Raw genomic sequence first — 18,832 nt, 5'->3', positions numbered from 1 at the left:
AAGGAGGCAACGTTCACTCATTCATCTCCAAATTCAACAACCGTTTGTTCAGAGCCAGTGTGCCGGCATGTGTGCCGCGATGCTGTCCTCCGTTCACTCATTCATCTCCACATTCAATAACCATTCGTTCAGAGCCTGTGTGCTGGCACGTGTGCCACAACATTCAACAACCGTTCATTCCGAGCCTGTGTGCCAGCACGTGTGCCGCGATGCTGTCCTCTTCGCTCAGCTCTCAAAGGCTCGGCCACATAAACAGCAAAAAGTCCATGGCCAGGCTTCTCTCGGCTCTAAGCCCCTCTCCCTTCAAGCCTCTCCAAAGCCATATAAAAGATCACCTGGCCTGGGTCCTGTTTTCTCCATGTCTTGAACAAATTAGATGCTTGGGAGTTACTTGTGGAAGGAAGAAAACAAAAATGAGTGCATTATCACATTTTCCATGTTTTATTCATTCATTCAGCAAAGAAACCAATATATACACTTTGCAAGAAGGCCCTTTCGAGGATCGGGGGTTGAATTATATCCAAACTTTACTCTCCAGGAATTTATAGTACTATCTGAGATTAGACACATACCCACAGTTCTGGAAAACACTGTCATTGTTTGTCCAAGTTCCTCAGGGTGCCTGGCTTCAGGGAGGCAGGCATAATTTGTCTGGGGTCCGGGTCACCAGAAGGGAGACACATGGGACAGCAAAACCCGGGGGCAAAGGGTGAAGCCAGCCCCTCCCCACAAAGCAGGGACCCTGTGCCCCGCTGTCTTCCTGGAATCAGGAAACAGAAAGCAGCTGTGAAGGTGGCGGGGCAGCAAGAGGGCAAGAAGAGAACGACGACAGTACAGATCCACTCGAAGGGTGTCCTTGACGATGTCTGAGTCTTGCTGTTTGTTGCCTGGACGGCTGGCAATGACCACTTCGTGGCTCAGCAAGCAGCATAGGAGGGATGCAGGTGTAACCCCAACTCCGGCCCCCTAGCCAGCTTCCCATGGCTGACCACAGCGCGGCCCCTGTCTTATCCTAATTAGCTGCACCTGTGCCTCTATCCAGGCTTACCGGCAAGCTCTTGAGCAGAGAGTTCTGTTTGTACCTGCACATGGCAATGCTACCCAGTTCCCGGCCCCTGGGACCTGCCTACTCATGTCTCCGCTAGCTGTGAGAAAGGGGAATTTGGTGGAGGTGGAGAAATCCAGAAAAAAGGAGAACAGCACAGAGCCTTGAAGGATGTGGCCATGGAGACAGGAAGGAGCATGGTGTGGGGAGATAGACACTTGCTCAAAAGCTCATCTCCGGAACTTAACCCTCTCTTCTGGGATAGTCTCAAGCCAGACCCAGGAAGCAGCACAGTCTGTGGGCAGTCTTTGGAGAGTCTTGCAAAGCTTGGCCTGTGAGCTGAGATGTCCAACTCCCAGAGCCATTCTTTCTGGTTTTGTCTTGCAGAGAGCAGGAGGCTGGCACACACGCATGAAGATGGGTGTGCACACGTGGGGCTTCATGCAGACACACCCATGAAGATCTTGTGGGCCCCTGGAGAGGGTCCCCTCATCCCTTTAAGGCCTGTGCGTGGTGACTCAGAGCAGACAAAGCAAGGAGAGTGTGCAGGTGACTCTGTGACCACAAACCAGAGGCTGGACTGCAAAGCGCTTTCACAGGCCCCATGAGGGCAGCTCCTCATCATTTATATTTTGCTGAGAGTCTTCTTGAATGGCTGCCTGCATAAAACTGTTTAGAAGATTGCTGGTGGAATCTGAATGTATCTGAAATAGAATTCCATTTTCTGGAAATGTACATGAGTGTGTGTGTGGGTGTGCACGTGCCCATGAGAGGGAGTGTGCATGTGTATGCATATGAACACAAGTTGCTGTGCTGGAGAGGAAGCTGGGAAAGGAGAGGAGAGCATGCATTGAGTCATCCACATACATACATACGTGTACACACACATGCATTCACCCACAGCTTGTCTCCCAAATCCATGGCTTGAAGTCACTTTCTTTTCCTAGACCAGACTTCACTTAGACCAGCAGCTTCAACCTTGCCTGTACATTAAGATCACTTGAGGAGCTTGTAAAAATCCCAATGACCAGGCCACACCCTAGACCAATACCTCAGAATTTCTAGAGATGAAATTGGGCATCAATACTTCATATCAATATGTAATAATCTCCTTTGGCAATTCCAATTTCCTGCCAGTGCTGAGTGCTCCTCTGCCTAGAAAGCCCTTCTCCTACTCCCCTGCTCAGAAAGCTTCTACTCACCCTTTAAGACCCAAGTCCCATGGCTACTTTCCAGGAAAATTCTTCCTGAGAACCTCCCCAGGAGTTAGTTCTTCCTTTCCTGAAGCTCCCAACAACACCTTAGTCATCTGAATGTAATCATAATTATTTGCTTGTCTACCTGTCTGTCCCACCGTCCGTACAGAACCCGGAGCTCCATGATGCCACGCACTACACTAGATCCATCTCTTCATTCCCCCTGCCTGTCTTAGTGTCTGACAGGCAGCTGGTCATCAATGACGTTTCAGAATGCAAGGGAAGTATGAAATGGAGTATGTATGCAGGAGGGGGATGGGAGGTGGAGGATGGACTGTTTCTGGGTGGTAAGGCCATGAGTCTGCTCCCTTGGCAGCAGAATGGAGTACACTCCCTTTAGTAATAGAAAGCGTCCTCTATGTCAACAGTTAGATGCTGGTCGGTCCCCATGTCCTGCTTCCTTAGGAAGTACCGTCAGGGTTACTCAGAGGCTCCGAGGGAAAACAGAGCGGTGCTGTTATCTGTGCCAGGTCACAGGGTGACTGAACCTTCCTAACGGACCCTCCTGGCCCCATTCCATGCCCACTCTGTCCCGTCTGCATCCAGAGCACCTTTGCTCTGAGGAGTGCTCAGGGCCACCTGGGTCCCCTGTTTCTGTGCCAGTCCAGGGATCCAGGACAGCATAGACACTACGGTCCTCGGTAAAGGGCCAGCCTGAGAAACACTAGGGGGGGGCTCCCTGCAGCCAGCCCCAGCCCAGCCCAGGAGTCAGGCAGCAGAGACGAGAAAGTGACACTGGTGAAACCAAGGGACAAACTGTGTCCTGCATGGCTGCAGCCTCTGGTCCCCTCCTATCCCCCTTTCCTTGGCCAGCCCTGTCCCTTCTGCCTTGACAGTGCTCTCCTATTTTTTATCTTATCACCCCTTCCCCCAGTCCCAGTGGGCCTTTATTGTCCCTACCTTAGGCCCACTGAGGTGAAGCGATGTGATAAGGCCACACAGAGACTTTGGGCTGGGACTGGTGATGGGGCTGGAAAAGGTTTGAGAGCACAGGATTTGAAGTGAGGCCATCCTGATTCAACAACTGGCTCTGTCACCAACTGGCCCTGTCTCCTTGGGGCCTCAGTTTCCTCACCTGTGAAATGGGGTTAATAATAGGGGCCCCCATCTCATAAATACATGGTGCAGAACGAGTGCAGTGTGGACAGAGAGGGCTCCTCATGTGTTCCTGACCAGGCCTCCTGGTCACTAGTCCAGGCTGTCTACTGTGAGAACCACCCTTCACCCTCTTCCACACACAGACACACTCACTCACACAGCACTTGCTCCTGAAGGGCTCTCAACCTGTCGCTAGAGACCGACCCCCTCCCTCACACTCCCCAGCCGATGACCAGCCAAAGTCCTGGTCACCCAAAGAGTCCACTCAACACAAGTGTTTTCTTGACATCTTGGGGCTTTTACTTCAATTTGAAGCAGATGGTTGAGCACAGACGTGAACAGCTTTGGCCATTTGAGCACAAGGAAGGGGCAGGCCTTGGCTTTGAACATGCCCCCCGGCTCCCGTCCTCCACATACTGGCCCAGTCCCCTGGTCCCTTCCTCCTCTGCCCCTGCACACCCTGTAACAGACCACCGTCCTCCAAGTGGGGGCTCCATCTTGCCCAGTAGGACGGCTCCAGCCAACCCAGCCTCTACTCCTTCCTCAGGCCACGGGCAGGGTAAACAAGAGAAAAACTCTTTCTGTCCGTGGCAGGGCCCGCCCATGGTGCTGGCTGCCTGGGATGGGGGCCCATGGGGATGGGTCACGGTGAGGAGAGGCTGGCTGGGGGAGCAAAGACCCGTAGGTAGCGGCCCTGGTGCAAGTCCCTGGTGTAGGGGAGGCAGTAACATTGCTTCTCTCCCTGCTTACTCCCTTCTGGTGATGCTCAGGGCCCAAGGAGCCTGGACCCAGGGGACACTGAGAACTGGGGCTTGCGGCCTGGGCAGCCAATGAAGGGGAAAGAGTGGGCAGGGAACTCAGGCTCCACTCCTGGCCCCGCCTAGGCACCCCAGCCTCCCTCTCACAGCCCCTAAGACTTGTCTTGCACTCAGTCAGTGCAAGGCCTGGTGGAGAGAGAGCGCCAGGTCAGAGGGCCCGGTGCCCCAGGGCTCATCAAATGCCCATCCCTTCCATGAGCTCCTGGCAGAACCGCTGACTCATCTTCGGCTTGAGATGGGGCTCAGGCAACAGGAGGAGCAAAAGTCACAGAGCAACGGTGTGGCTTTTCACTGTGGGGTTTCATCACCCCACTTCCTTCGGTGTCTCTGTCGAATCTTTGGCAATGAATTTCTGCAGCTGGACAGTGGGCCTTGGGCTCTGAGTGAGTAGGGGACTGAGCTCTCCCCTCCCCACCAGGCAGAGGGCAAAGTGCGAAGCAGCCTCAGAGTGGCTGGGTGAGGGCGGAGGGGAGAGGGAGGCAGACGTGCTCCGATCCGACCCTGACAGGCTGTAGGCCGGGCGTCTGGCGGCATCTTGGAGAAGACCACGAGGCTGGACTCAGCAAGCTCACCTTGTCCTCAGGCCTGACTGGAAGGAGGGCCCACAGTGGTGGCCTTGGTCTCGCCCGCAGCCAGTCACTCCTGAAAGACATGACCAGCCATTAGAAGCTGCCCCTACTCCACCTGGTTCCTGTTTCCGGACACCTGCAGAATGTCCCCTCACCAAGTCCTCCAGGCAGGGGCCTCCATCTTGAAGGGTTCGATAAGTGGAAGAGCCAGGATTCAAACCCAGGCCTGGTTGCCTCCAGAGCCCACACTGACCCCCTCCTCCTTAGTGCTGCATTTCAGAGGCCTTGCGTTTTGGTTGGTTGGGGAAAGCAGAGGACCACAGTGGGTAGTGGGAGCCAGGGCCGCTGGAAGCTCAGGAACTCCTGGGGCTGACACCACAATCCCCAGGGCCACCCCTTTGAGGGATCTCAGAGGCCCGTCCCCACCTGGGGTGGCAGGCTCCTCTGCAGGCTCAGCCCCACTGGAATGGCCGTCTGCAGCTTCCTTGCGCTGTCCTAGGAGTCACAAGGCCCATTCTAATTGTAGCACATTCACCTGCCAGCTGGGTGACCTCAAACAAGTCACTTGACTTCTCTAGGCCTCAGTGTCCTCATCTGTAAAATGGCATGGCTGGAGCAGATCAATGAAAGCTCCTTCTAAGCAGGAGAATGAAGTACGTGTTAGCTAATACAGAAAACATGGTTCTGTCTATTTGGTGCAGTGGAGTCAGGGGACACAGAGGGAGGGGGACCCAGAGACCTACTGCATTCCTTCCAACAGAGAGCCTGGGACATGTCTGAGAATCAGGGTGCTAAGGAGCACGGTTTGAAAATTGCTGGGTTAGACCACCTGTAATTCCCTGCAGCCCTGATCTGTGCAATCCTCATTCTGGCAGCTGAACTTGGCGCTGAGCAGAGGCTGTAACTGGCTACCAGGAAGCAATGGGACAGGGGAAAGGTCATGGGGCTGTGGAGTTTTAGCTCTCTGGGGAGGTCAGAGCTGGTGGGGAGGCTCTGTGAGACCTCCAGATCCAACCAGGATGAAAATAACAAAGTCCCTGAACCTGGTACAACACATCCCTCTTAAAGCAACTCCAAACACCCTTTTGATTCGTGCTCCAACCCTCAACCAACAGCTATTAATAAGTAGTTATTTTTAAAGCAAAACATCTGTCAGGCGCCTCCGACCTGCCAGGGAGCACTCTCATTCCCCCCTCTCATGAGTGAGCAATCCCAGGCTCCGGGAAGGAAGTGCTGGAAGTTGCCAGGGCCAGGATTTGAATCCATATCGGCAGTGTTCATTCTACCACACAGAGGCTGCTCTCACTGAGACAGAGGCTTGGGGAGCCGGGATGGAGCCAAACCACGACGTTGGAGGGCCTGCTAACCACAGGCCCTGGTGAGCCCCGCGGGCCGGGGCGGCCAGCCAAGATGCAAGGCTGGGGCAAGGCTGAAGTGGGGTCCAAGGAGGGTGAGGGAGCCGGGCCAGAGGGAGGGAGTGCTCTCCAGCTAATAGTGGCTCAGGAGGGAGAAAAGGAAAAGTGAGAGGCGGGAGCATCTTGATGTGGTAAATCCCAGGCCACATTCTCCAAGCCCACTGTGCATGGCTGGCCCCAGCAGGAATCTGCTTTGTGTTACCGAGTCTGAGGAGGAGGATTAAGAAGCGGAAAGGAAACCCGTGGGGATGGCACTGGGTCTGTGGTCCACGGGGTGATTTACAGCCCGCGTCATCCCGGCGCTGGCTGCCTGGGCGGGCCCTGCCATGGGCAGAAAAAGTTTTTCTCTTGTTCAGCCTGCCCGTAGCCTGAGGAAGAAGGGGAGGCTGGGTTAGCTGGAGCCGTCCTCCTGGCCATGCTGTAAAGGCGGTCGGGGCAGCCTGGGGCCAGCCCTAAGCCCTCTGTTGGCTCTTAGTCCCTGCTGAAGCCACAGCTACCATCCAAGATTAAAGGAGACAGGGGTTTCTCTGGCCAAGGCCTGATCATCAGTTCTTGACCCCACCCTTTTCCTGGTGTCTACACTGGACCACCACCACCTCGGCCCAGGAATCTCAGCACATACATCATCCATCCAAGGAAGTCTTATGACAGCTGGGATGTAATGGGAAGAACACTGGGAGGCCTCAGGTACCAGGACTTTCTCTGCAATTCAGCAGCTGTGTGACCTTGGGTAACTCACTCTCCCACTCCGTGCTTTCATTCCCTCACTTGTACAGTGAGGGGAGGGGAGGCAGATTGGCATTGCCCAAAAGGTGTTCTGTGGAACACGAGCTAGGTGAGGCATTCCATGAATTTGGGAAATACCACATACCTTGACCCCAACTTGGAAAGTCGCTGCATGTATTACGATACCAAAGGCTCCGAAAAGTCCTGTAGCGAAGAAATTTGTGCGGCTTTAATGACCCAGTTTCCCAACTGACTTTTTTTTTGAAACAGGATCTTACTCTGTCACTTAGGCTGAGTGACTTAGGCTGAGTGGTGAGATCACGGCTCAGCGCAGCCTTGACCTTCCAGGCTCAAGCGATCTTCCCACCTCAGCCTCCCAAGGAGCTGGGACTACAGGCATGCACCACCATGCCTGGCTAATTTTTGATTTTATTTTTTATAGATTCAAGGCCTCACTATGTTGCCCAGGCTGGTCTTGAACTCCCAGACACAAGCAATCCCCTCGCCTCAGCCTCCCAAAGTTACAGGCGTGAGCCACTGTAGCCAGCCTTCCTAACTGATTTGATCATGTAATTGCTACTGCACTGTGAGGAGCAGAAACTCACTTCAACTCTCCAGGAAAGGGAAGCTCATTTAAAGTTACAAAAGGGCGTTTCACAGAGACCAGGGGAAGGTCTTAGGAAAGGTAGCAAAGGGCTTGCAAAGGTCAATAGGGGCAGTCTGTGGCCCTGCCCTCTAGATGCCTGCTAACAGTCACTTGCAGGTATCTGCCTTCCTCCCTGACTACCGACTGGCCTGGTCTCCCGGCATGCCAATCCCCGAGACCCAGTGGAGGGCGTCCATTGGTCTAGCCTAGGTCTGATTTATTCCCCTGGACCAATCAGCTGTGGCCAAGGGATAGGAGACAAAGATGCCAATGATACCTCTTCATAAGAGGCTGTGTGTGGAGTGGGTTGCATGTGGGGGTGCATAATTGCAAATATAGAGGATAGCAAGCATCCCCGCTGTGACCACCACACCACAGAACCCCTTTCATGGAACGCCTGGCAACATCCTGTGTCCCATGTGAGGGGCACAGTGCGAGAGGCTTGCATTCCCCCCAGCTCTGGCCCTTTGTGGGTTTTTGTGTTTCTGCTGCCAGCCAAGGCTCTGGGTCTGGCTTACTCCCTAGCTTACTGTCCTCAGAACCCCTACCACCACAGAAGATGTCCTTTATTTATATATTTATTGATTGATTTTTATTTGTTTTGAGATGGAGTTTCGCTCTTTTACTCAGGTTGGAGTGCAATGGCGCGATCTTGGCTCACTGCAACCTCTGCCACCCAGGTTCAAGCGATTCTCCTGCCTCAGCTTCCTGAGTAGCTGGGATAACAGGTGTGCACCACCATGTTCGGCTAATTTTTTGTATTTTTAGTAGAGACAGGGTTTCTCCACGGCCAGGCTGGTCTTGAACTTCCGACCTCAGGTGATCCGCCCTCCTCGGCCTCCCAGAGTGCTGGGATTATAGGGGTGAGCCACCGCGCCCGGCCGAAGATGTCCTTTAAACAACAGGTTCTGCTACTAAAATTAACCTTGAGAATGACTAGATGAGATAGCCTCACAGGTCCCTCTCAGCTAGTCTGACGTGCCAAGTCAGAGCAAGGTGATTTGGTCAGTGTGGCAAAGTGGGAGCATTTATCACAAGCAGAAATCATATTTTTATCTGTTCACTTGTTTATGGCCAGAACGCCAGCTCCATGTGGGCAGGGATGTGGCCTGTTTTGTTTGCTGTTGTAGCTCCAATGCCCAGAACAGTGTCTAACACACAGCAGTATCTCAATAAATACTGGGCCAGGTACAGTGGCTCACACCTATAATCCCAGCACTTTGGGAGGCCAAAGCACGAGGATCTGTTGAGGTCATGAGTTCGAGACCAGCCTGGCCAACATGGCAAAACCCCATCTCTACTAAAAATGCAAAAGTTAGCTGGGTGCGGTGATGCACGCTTGTAATCCCAGCTACTTGAGAGGCTGAGGTGGGAGGATCTCTTGAACCAAGAAGGCAAAGGTTGCAGTGAGCTGAGATTATGCCACTGCCCTCCAACCTGGGTGTCAGAGGGAGACAACAACAACAAATAAATACTGGTTGACTCAATCATAGCTACTTCAAGTCACAGGCATTTTACTCACTGTTGCTTTGTATATTACAAAATATTTCTCCTATTTCAAATGCAATATGGAGCGTTTTTGTAAATGGGTCTATCTATACTTTCAGGGAAGTTGTGGTAATTGTTATGAACCCTGGAACAATTGAGCATCCTTTATGCTTTTGTTCATTTCCAGTTTAAAAAAAAAAACAAACTTCTAATTGTTTTCCTCTCCTGATCACTTCTGTGCACTGCAGGGTAATTTTACCACTTTGGGGTATTTAAAAAAACGATTTTATCTGCCTTAAAGTTATTTTACCTTTTACATTTACTGTCAGTCTATGATACCCACTTTACCTACTTAACCATTTTCCACTATTTCAAATTATACATTGTTTATATTTAAGCAATTTTGATACAGCCTTCTACATGCAGGAGGGAATAAACTTCCAATGGGGTTGAAATCCTGACTTTTTTTTAAACTGGTCTTTCCTAAACAGGGCAGTCAGATTTCAAATGTTATTTTAAAACTAAAAGGTGAAAAAAAGAGCAGATATGGCATGGGAAGATAATTTTAAAAAACCACAGTATTAGTTTGCCTTTCACTGTTAAGTACACCAGTATGTGGGCTAGAAAGGGGGCTGCATGTTTGCCTCTGAATGCTGCTCTTGATTCTTACTGGGGTTCATCTTGGCCCCAAAGTCAGCTGGGGGCTCCTGAGCAGAATGCTTAACCTCTCCAAGTCTCAGTTTCCTCATCTTCTTTTTTTTTTTTTTTTTTTTTTTTTTGACAGCTTCTTGCTCTGTTGCCCAGGTTGGAATGCAGTGGTGCAAACAAGGCTCACTGCCACCTCAGCCTCCCAGGCTCAGGTGATTCTCCCCAGTCAGCCTCCTGTATACCTGGGACCACAGGCTCATGCCACCACACCTGGCTAGTTTTTTTTATCTTTTGTAGAGATGGAGTCTCACTTTGTTGCCCAGGCTGGTCTTGAACTCTTGAACTTAAGGGCTCAAGCGATCCTCCAGCCTCAGCCTCCCAAAGTGCTAGGATTACAGATGTGAGCCACCATGCCTGGTCAAGTTCCTCATCTTTATTTATTTATTTATTTATTTATTTATTTATTTTTGAGTCAGAATCTCACTCTGTCACCCAGGCTAGAGTACAGTGGTGTGATCTTGGCTCACAGTAACCTTCGCCTCTTGGGTTCAAATGATTCTCGAGTCTCAGCCTCCCGAGTAGCTGGAATTACAAGTGTATATAATCATACCCAGTTAATTTTTGTATTTCAGTAGAGACGGGGTTTCACCGTGTTGGCCAGGCTGGTCTTGAACTCCTGACCTCAAGTGATCCACCCACCTCAGCCTCCCAAAGTGCTCTGCCTCAAAAAAGAGAAAAAGAAAATACAGAAGAGTGAACAGAAAGAAAATTGTTTCAATCACCTTAATCTCTCCACTGACAGCAAACCACTGATAACATTTGGGTGACTACTGTCCCATATGCTATTCCCATGCATATGCGTACTCACATACAGTATTTTATGAAAAGTGGAATTACGCTGTACAAGCTGCATCATAAGCTGCATTGGTGTTTTCTTTAACACTCAAGCCTGGACATCCTTGCATTTGACAGATCTGCTTTCACATCTTCTCCAAGGGCCAGGCTTTGCAGAGGTTATTCTGGGCACAGGCACAAGGCCTGGGCTTCTGGCCTCCAAGCTCCCATGGACCTGGAAGCAGGTATGGACCAGTCAGCCCCCAGCACCTCCTGCCTGCCTGGCCTGGGCACCATGGGTGACAGGCAGGAAATTTATGAGCAGTTGGAGTTGGCTGCTATTTGCGGGGGGCAGGAACAGGGCATGAATCGAGGATAGTGCTGTGTCCGGGCTGGGAGGGCCCTTCAAGGTCCCAAGTGTCTAAGAGTTTCAGTTATGGCCAGAGCCTTTAGTGAGCCAGGACAGTTGGCCTGGAGGCCAAAAATGGGGAGAAAAAGTCATTTATTCAGCAAAGATGTATTAGTTCCTAATAAGGGCCAGTCCTGTCCCATGCACTAGGGCAGCTTACAGTCTAACTCTAAGGGAAAGCTGAAGACCACTGTTGCTGGCTGCTGCTGCAGATTCCACCCAATCCTTTCTGTATTTCTCAAGGCTGCTCACCAGAGAGGAGGGGACTGGCACAGCCTCAGCTATGCTGTGCAGACAGCTGCCCCACAGGCCCCAGGTCAGGAGCAAGGTAGGGCCAGCGGTCAAAGCCCTCCTTCACTGAGGCCAATGGATGCGTTCAAACCTCAGAGTCAGTCAAGGCCGTGTAGAAGAACTTTCCTATCAGTAAGAAACAATCATTGCATCAGGCAATGTTGAGGACGAGAGCAGGTAACCTGGGGAGCCCTTCCTGTGGTAAGATGCTAGAGGTGTTGCTGGGTCCCAGGTATCCTAGGCTAGCATTTATTGAGCACCTACCATGTACTCCACAGTGTTGCAGGGCCTTACTTGGAGTTACTTCCACCCACTAGAATGTAGGTTCCACAAGTTCAGGGCTGGGGCTGGGGGTTGTCAGTTGAGTCCTTGCTGCCTCCCTAGTCCAGGACAATGAGGGCCTGCTCATGTCCACCCTCTTACCCCCACCAGCCCCACACCCAACGCAAGGTGGGGATGATGGGTTCCTCCTCTGAACTCCTGAAGCTCTTTATCCCAACTCCTCCTACATCCCCCTACACCACGAATGGTTGTCGGTGTGATTGCCACAATTCCTTCCCCTACCCCACACACCTCCACCACCAGCACCCCATCCTCCCAGAGCCTGGGAACAGAAGCAAGTGCATCAGTGCTCAGAGTCACCATTTACAGAGGGCAGCCCCTTACCAAGCACATGCTGCACTTGTTTGCATGTGCTGTCTTTCACAATTCCTGGGAGATGCCTACCGCTGTGCCCATGTTGCAGATGAGGAAAGGGAGGCCTGAGTGGTGACCTCCTTTGCCCTAGGCCACACTGCTAGGATGCAGCAGAGCAAGGTAGACCCTTAACCCCTACAGACCTCAGTTTCCTCACAGGCAAACAGGAACAGCAGGTCCCCAAGCCATCTGCCCAACTGTCACCTACTTGGTTCTAAGAAAATCTTGGCCTTCGACTCCTGGAGCCTAAGGGAAGGTGGCTGGCAGTGGGAGGCCCAGCACCCCCAGGGCCAGGGCTGGAGCTCATAGGAGCCCACTGGGCCTACAGGGGCAGCCATACCATGCCGACGCCTTCTCAGGCTACAGACCACTCTCTCCGGCTGCCGAGCTGTCTCCCTCTCCGTGCTCTGCCTATATGTCTCTGCCAACTCTTCCTTGGCCTCTTCTCTGTTTTTCTCTCCACGTCCACCAGTCTATCTGTCTTTCTTGGCCCCCACCCCAGCTCACCCCCAGCATGGGGCACTGTGAGGGTCGAGCTGGCCCAGGCGAAGCTGCAGGCAGCTGCTGCGGCTTCCCACCTGCTTCCGTCCTGCGACACTGTCCGGTCATTTTACTTGGCTTCACTGCTCTTCCAGATGCCAGCAGCTCAAAAGGCCCATGGCCGCACTGCACAGCCAGAAGAGGCACCCAGGCTGGAGGGGGCACCCAGGCTGGAGGAGGCACTCAAGCAGGAGAGGGCAGCCCACTCAGGCTGGAGGAGGCACCCAAGGTGGAGGAAAGCAGACCAATAGGCAGACTGGTGGTCCAGTCATGCGAGAAAGGCTCTGCTCTTCACCTGCCCTGTGGGCCTGGCTCACAATCCTTACACAGACAGCCCCACACGACATGTAAGTTCACATGCCCCAACCACGGTGGAGGGTCCCCATCAGGCCTGCCTCCTTCTAGACTGGGAACTACTCCCATCACCCTGCTGCTTCTCGAAGCGCCTCCCCTCCCCAGTCCTTACTGCAAAGTCATAGCAGGGATTGATGGGCACCAACCAGACAAGCCAAATCACACCAAAGTGCTGGCCAGCAAACCTTTGCAGAGATCACAGTGCTTCTCCAGGAGACTCCCAGAAGGGAGCATGGCTGTGGATACTTCAGGATCACTGGGGTACCCGCGGTTTGGAGAGGCCATGAGCCATTTGGGAAGCCCAAATTCCATACAGATGCAGTTTTAAGATGAGGAACACCTCCCTCAGCCTCTTCCATTGTCCCTAAGCCCCTCCCGTAGCTAGATGCTGGTGCCACCGAGGGATCCAGGTGGGGGGTGGGGACATCTCTGATTAGAGGTCTTTACTCACTGCCACACACACACACACATGTGCACACTCACTGGCAAACAACCGTGCACAGTGGTTAAATGTGCCAGCTATGGCACCAGACGACCTCTGTTTGAATCCTGACTTCCCCATTCTACCAGCTGTATGGCCTTAAGCAAGATGCTTAACCTCTCTGTGCCTCAGTTTCATTACCTATAAAATGGTAATAATAGTATCTACTGCATGAGCTTGTCAGGAAGATTAAAGAATACAATGGCTGCAAAGGCAAGCACTGGGTGCTTAGTATCTACATGTCGGAGCACTGAGACTCCATGGGGGTGGGGTAGGAAGGGTCCTCAGTCGCCCCATTTACCCATCAGTAACTCAAGGCAGGAACTTTGTCTCCACCTCAGATCACCAGGGCCTCCCTCTGTGTGGGCACAGAGGAGCTTCCCCTTCGATATTTGTGGAAAACAACTGAAAACACCGCGTTGCCTCATGCTTCCATTGCTCCATTCATCCAGCAAATGTTTACCAAGCATTTAGACCACGCCAGGCTCCACTGGAGGCTCTGGGGACCCCACAGTGAACAAAACAGACGAGAAGCCCAGCCCTCCTAGCTCCGCCATCCTAGGAGAACAGGCTCCTGCACAGAAGCCGACTTCCCTGGAGAAAGGAAGCCACATGTTTTCTTTGCCAAAACAGCTTGGATGGGCCCTTTCCCAATAACTGATGCACTTCCCTGCATTCTCAGCCCGATGTTACTAGATGTACTTTAGCTTCCTCTTGACAACTCAAGGTCAAGTCCATGAACATCAGTGCACACACAATTCCAAGGTCCCTGAGGCTTGCGGGGTCTCTGCCCTGACACTAAGGGGGCCCCCAGCCTCTCGGTCCTTCTGAGCCTCTGGCCTTGTTCTTTATCATGTGTCTGTTTCTTCTTACTCGATGAGGCCGCTGGCTGATTCTGGGTGCTATCTCTGCACCTGCTACAGGACCTGACCCCCCGACCCCTGCCCTCATAGGCTGTTTTTGTTCTGACGTTCAGATCTGAGGGACCTGAGAGTCAAGCTCATAAGAACTGTATGCAGACTAAGTGTAGTGGGCTCCAAAGACCGTCCCGAGGTGCCCTCCTCTGAATTTTTATGCATAGCCTTTCTGTAGTTTAGCTCTGAGTTCCGAAGGGTGGGGCCTCTGTTTTATTCTCCAAAATGCCCCCAGCACTAGAACAGTACCTGACACAGAGTAAACACTCCTGGCGACTTATTTTTAAGTAGATGTGCAGGGCAGGGCCCTTCATGTTTCACTCATCTTTTAATACTCATGTACCTAAAAAGACTGAACAAGTGAAGAACCCCCGTGTGTGCGTGTGGAGGGGGTGGGTGGGCTGTGGTGGCAGGGACTCGTGTGTACATGGTGGTGGCAGGAACAGGGCTGGCAGGAAAGCGAGGCAGGAGGCACAGCTGCTGAGAGGGGGACTGACAGTTCCCAGCAATGCCCAGTCGCAGCTCTCAGATTCCAGGTGGGCTCCGCACGGCTCATTCCCAGAGCTGCCCACCACATGCCCAGCTGCCTGGCTCTGCCCTGCCCTGCCTGCCACTGAGGGGCCATCTTTAATGGCTCCTGGGCCCTGTGCAGGGGGAACAGTTTTGAAATCCTTGAAGACAACCAGCCGCCTTCCAGGGGGTACCCCCTTCCCATGTGCATGGGAAATCGGCCCACCATGTGGGAGGCCCTCCACTGGACCCCAACAGACGGGGCCTATGGACATGCCAGCACACCTGTGTGTGTGCATGCATTCACATTCTCTAAGTCACTGGGTGAGGAGAGGACACTTAGGTCCCTCTGCCCACCTTCTTGACGGACCAGCAGTGGCCTCCAGTGACCCTCTCTGAGTGCTGTGCCTCCAGTTGACAAAATGCTTTCACAGCCCTCATTTCCCCAAACACTCCTCACCTGGTTTTATCCATATTTTATGAGGAAAGTGAAGCCTGTTGAAGGTAAGTGCCTGAGGTTACAGATCTCCTGAGTGGTTGGGCTGAGACTCAGACCTGTGCCTCCAAGCCTCAGGCCCCACGCTGCCAGGCAACCCATGAAGCTCACACCCTTACCATTGAGAAAGCAGAGGACAGAGGCCAGCGGTGGCCTGGATTCAGCCTGTCCAGGCCCCACCCAGCCCTGCCCAGCTACTTGAGCCTGGGCGACTTCGCCTCATCTCACTCCCATGTTTAATAATGTGGACCCCAGGAGCTTGTTCTAGGATTCAAGAAAATCATGGGTGTGAGAGGGCTTTGCAAACTGGAAAGTGCTGTGCACAGGAACGAGGTCGCTGGGGGCCTAGTCAGGTCATTTCAGTTCTGTGAACCTCAGCACTGTCACCTGAAAATGGGGTTGGTGACACCCACTTTGTGGGACTGTGGTGAGGACTGAGCAAGCTCAAAGAAGTGGGGCTCTGACACTGTGGTTAAGATAACGACAATGGTTAGCTCCCCGGGAAGAAAACCACCTTGTCACAAATCAGGGTCAACCCTCCAGGCATGAGCCACGTGGCTGTTTTCTCTGCTGCCCTCCCAGCTGACAGACCTTGATGTTTTTCTCGGGTTCGAGGGGAGCATCTTCCTTTGGAAGAAGGGAGGGGCTGTCTGGGTAAGGCTGACTGCCCTGGTGAGGAGAAACCCTCTTCCTAGCATGGCACCCTGCCCTGACTGTAGATGCAGCTTGAGGATGAAAAGCTTGGTGCTGTGGCAACCACTCTGCAGCCATGAGGCAAAGATCAAAAGAAGCCTGGACTCTTGGATCCCAGGGAGCAGCTGACTTCTGAACTATGAAAAATGCCAGCCCCTGTTAATTTAAGTTGCTGCTTGAGGGGTTTCAGTTATTTGAAACACAAGGCTTTCCTTACAGATTCAAGGGAACAAGGGAGTGAGCCCAACTGGAGCACAGGAGAGCCCAGGGGCATCTCCCTAGCTGTGTCCTAAAGCCCTTAGTTAATCCTTCCCTAGAAGGGAATGTCCCTTGCCCGTCAGCACAGGGACTTTCAGCACTCGCAGTGTGGACTGTAGTGGAAAGAATGGTGTGTCATTGTTTGGGGGCCCTAGTATGTGCCAGAAGATGGGACACAAAGAGAAATGGGCTCACAGTCTAGCCAGAGACACAGGCACTAATCCAACACTGTGTAACATAGTGTCATGGGATGTAATATCACATCACATCCTATGTCACATAGCATACCACCTAAAAATATAATATAATGCAATGTAATGACATGAAATCTAACATATCACATAATAGAGTTTCATATTGTATAACATTTTAAGTCATTACTTTAAAAGTGTATCACATGATGCTCTCCTGAATTAGACCAAAAGCATCCCTGTGCTATGATGCCCTGAGGAAGAAGCTGGGGTCAGGGTCAGGGAGGGCTTTCAGGAGGAGCTGAGCCTTCCAGAATGAGCAGGAGTTAGCCAGACAGACAGCGGAGAAGGGCATTCCAGGCAGAAGGGATGGCATGAGCACAGAGGCCAAAAATAGCCCCTTTGGGCGAGGAGTTCTGTGCTGCTGGGGTGTAAACTGGGACATAGGGAGTGACCGGCCAGGGTCAGGTCATTTGGGAGGCCCATCAGGTGCCCTGTTGAGTCTGGCCTTGTCCCTTGGCCAGTAGGGAGGCCCCTAGGTCTTAGGGGAGCTAAGCAGGGGATGGAGTGAGGCAGTCTGACCAGCTTTCAGCAGAGCAGCCAAGAGGGGCTCTGGGGGTGCTAACAGCCAGGGCAGCTGAGATAGGCCCCGGTGGCTGTGAATTCTGGGCAGAGGTGGCAAGGTGTTAAAGGAGAGAATGGCTCCCAACTTTGCCCTCTAGAAACACTTATCCCGGGACCACAAGGAAAGTTTGTTGTTTCCCATGGAAACTGCTTTCTGGTCTGCTGGGGCAGGTAGAAAGGGCACAGCCTGTTTAAGGATGGGGTGTGGGGAGCCAGGGCCTGCTGACACCCTCTGTTTGAGACCTCACACTGTGCCAGGTGCAGGGCTCAAGGCTGAGCAGTGGGCAGGGCAGCCCTATCCTCCTCTTCCTCTTGTCCTCTGGAAGCCTCAGAGTTCAAAAGCAATTTCTGGTCACTAGGCTGACTCCATGCCGTGCCAGGAGCTGGGGACAGTGGTTCCTCTTCCTTCCTCAGGTCCTCCTTGCCTTTGGCCCCATGAAGACCAACTTCTTGGGCAGGACACACGGGAGGGAGAGCAGATTTTTCAAAACAGTGTTATGTCCTTTATGCCATTGATCCGTGAACAGACCCAGGAGCTGGCGGGGTAGCTTCATGATAACTAATCAGGGTCCTGAGGTTAAAACACTTGAGCACCCGGCCGCACAGCCCCCAAGGGCAGAGTAGGGACCAGCTCCAGCATCCAAACCAGATACCTGCCCCCAGAGGTCACTCAAGGAGAGAGGATCCCATGGGCCTGCGCTGAGCCCAGGTGAGATGAATGGCCCTAAAACTGCGATAAACATCAATATTTTGTCCTGCCAGAGCTGCCATCTCTCTTACTGGAAGTGGGAGGAAAGCCGAGAGGAGGGCAAGAGGAATGAGGTGCAGGCGCCTGTGTAAAGATGAAACGCAAAACGCCCTCCAAAGCCCCAAATGTGAGGCTTTTGCAAAGCTGGCCACCCACAGCCGTGTCGATGATGGGCTTTTTCCACTGCTGGGGTGAGGGGCTGCTGGGGCTTCTGGATCTGGGAGGCAGCCCATGGAAAATGGGTGCAAAGAACTGAGAAAGGGAAGGGAAACTCTCAGTACCCTGCCCCTGACCTGTGTCCCCCCATCACATCACCACTGTCTGACACATGGCAGACCCAGACCCGACTCAGCTCCTCCCTCAGGGTCCAGCGGCTGTGAGGAAAGCAGCTCAGCCTTGCCCTTTTCTCCTTTCCTCCCCGGGGCTGGCCTTTCAGCTGCCAGCCCTGCCCCAGGACCCCACAGCCCCTGACAGGCCACCCAGTGACTACTCCCAGGAGGTGCCCAGGTTCCGGGCAGACATCTCCCAGAAGTCATTGTCAGCAGCAGTCAGTTCTTTAAAAAGGCTTCATGTCATGCTGCAATCAGCGGCGGGGCCGAGGCACCGGGGTATTTATGAATGTGACTGTCCTCCCAGAACATCCCCGTGAAGCTCTCAGATGAGCTGATGGGGGTCTCTGCATGGTGTCCGGTCTCCCAGACCCTCCCTCTGAGGAGACGTTGTTCTCATCTGTATGCCCAGGGTTTATTCAGGGTGACGGCGGAACGACTCTGCCACGGCGCTGCCTGTTTTGAACCTCACCACTGACGTGCCCTCCCAAGCACCTTCTTGCTCCCATGTCCCCTTGTCCCCTCTAGCTGTTTTCTTAGGAAAACAGTCACTTCCAACCATCCCCAATGACAACAGCCTTGAGACAAGAAAAGTTCGGCAATGTCAGGAGCACTAATGAGGTGGCCTTCGGGCTCGCAGAGGAGGTAAAAAAAGTCACAACTGATGTGAGAAGAGGAAGAAACAACATTAAAAGAAAATGGGAAAAAAATAAAAACCAGAGATAAAAAGTCAAGAGAAAACCGCGGCGCCTGAG

General features: G+C 52.8%; 1 protein-coding gene across 3 annotated transcripts in view; it reads right to left on the bottom strand.

The window, feature by feature from the left end:
- Positions 1–421: 421 nt before the first annotated feature.
- The window catches only part of ATOH8 (atonal bHLH transcription factor 8), a 37,642-nt gene continuing 19,231 nt past the window's right edge, over positions 422–18,832 (bottom strand). Inside the window, exons 3-4 of one of the 3 annotated variants that reach the window (XM_033175337.1) lie at positions 7,073–7,131; positions 422–4,859 (exon numbers count right to left, since the gene is read on the bottom strand). In XM_033175337.1, the coding sequence (XP_033031228.1) occupies positions 7,105–7,131 (27 nt within the window). In that variant the 3' untranslated portion in view covers positions 422–4,859; positions 7,073–7,104. Of the gene's footprint in view, positions 4,860–7,072; positions 7,132–10,406; positions 10,779–18,832 lie in introns of those variants that run through there. The other 2 variants (XM_033175338.1, XM_033175336.1) reach the window with 2 other exon arrangements.

The sequence above is a fragment of the Trachypithecus francoisi genome, unplaced genomic scaffold, assembly GCF_009764315.1.
Source record: "Trachypithecus francoisi isolate TF-2019V2 unplaced genomic scaffold, Tfra_2.0 Lachesis_group17, whole genome shotgun sequence".
Taxonomy (NCBI): Eukaryota; Metazoa; Chordata; class Mammalia; order Primates; family Cercopithecidae; genus Trachypithecus; species Trachypithecus francoisi.
Note: the sequence above shows the minus strand (reverse complement) of the source record. Positions and strands in the feature narration are given on the sequence as shown.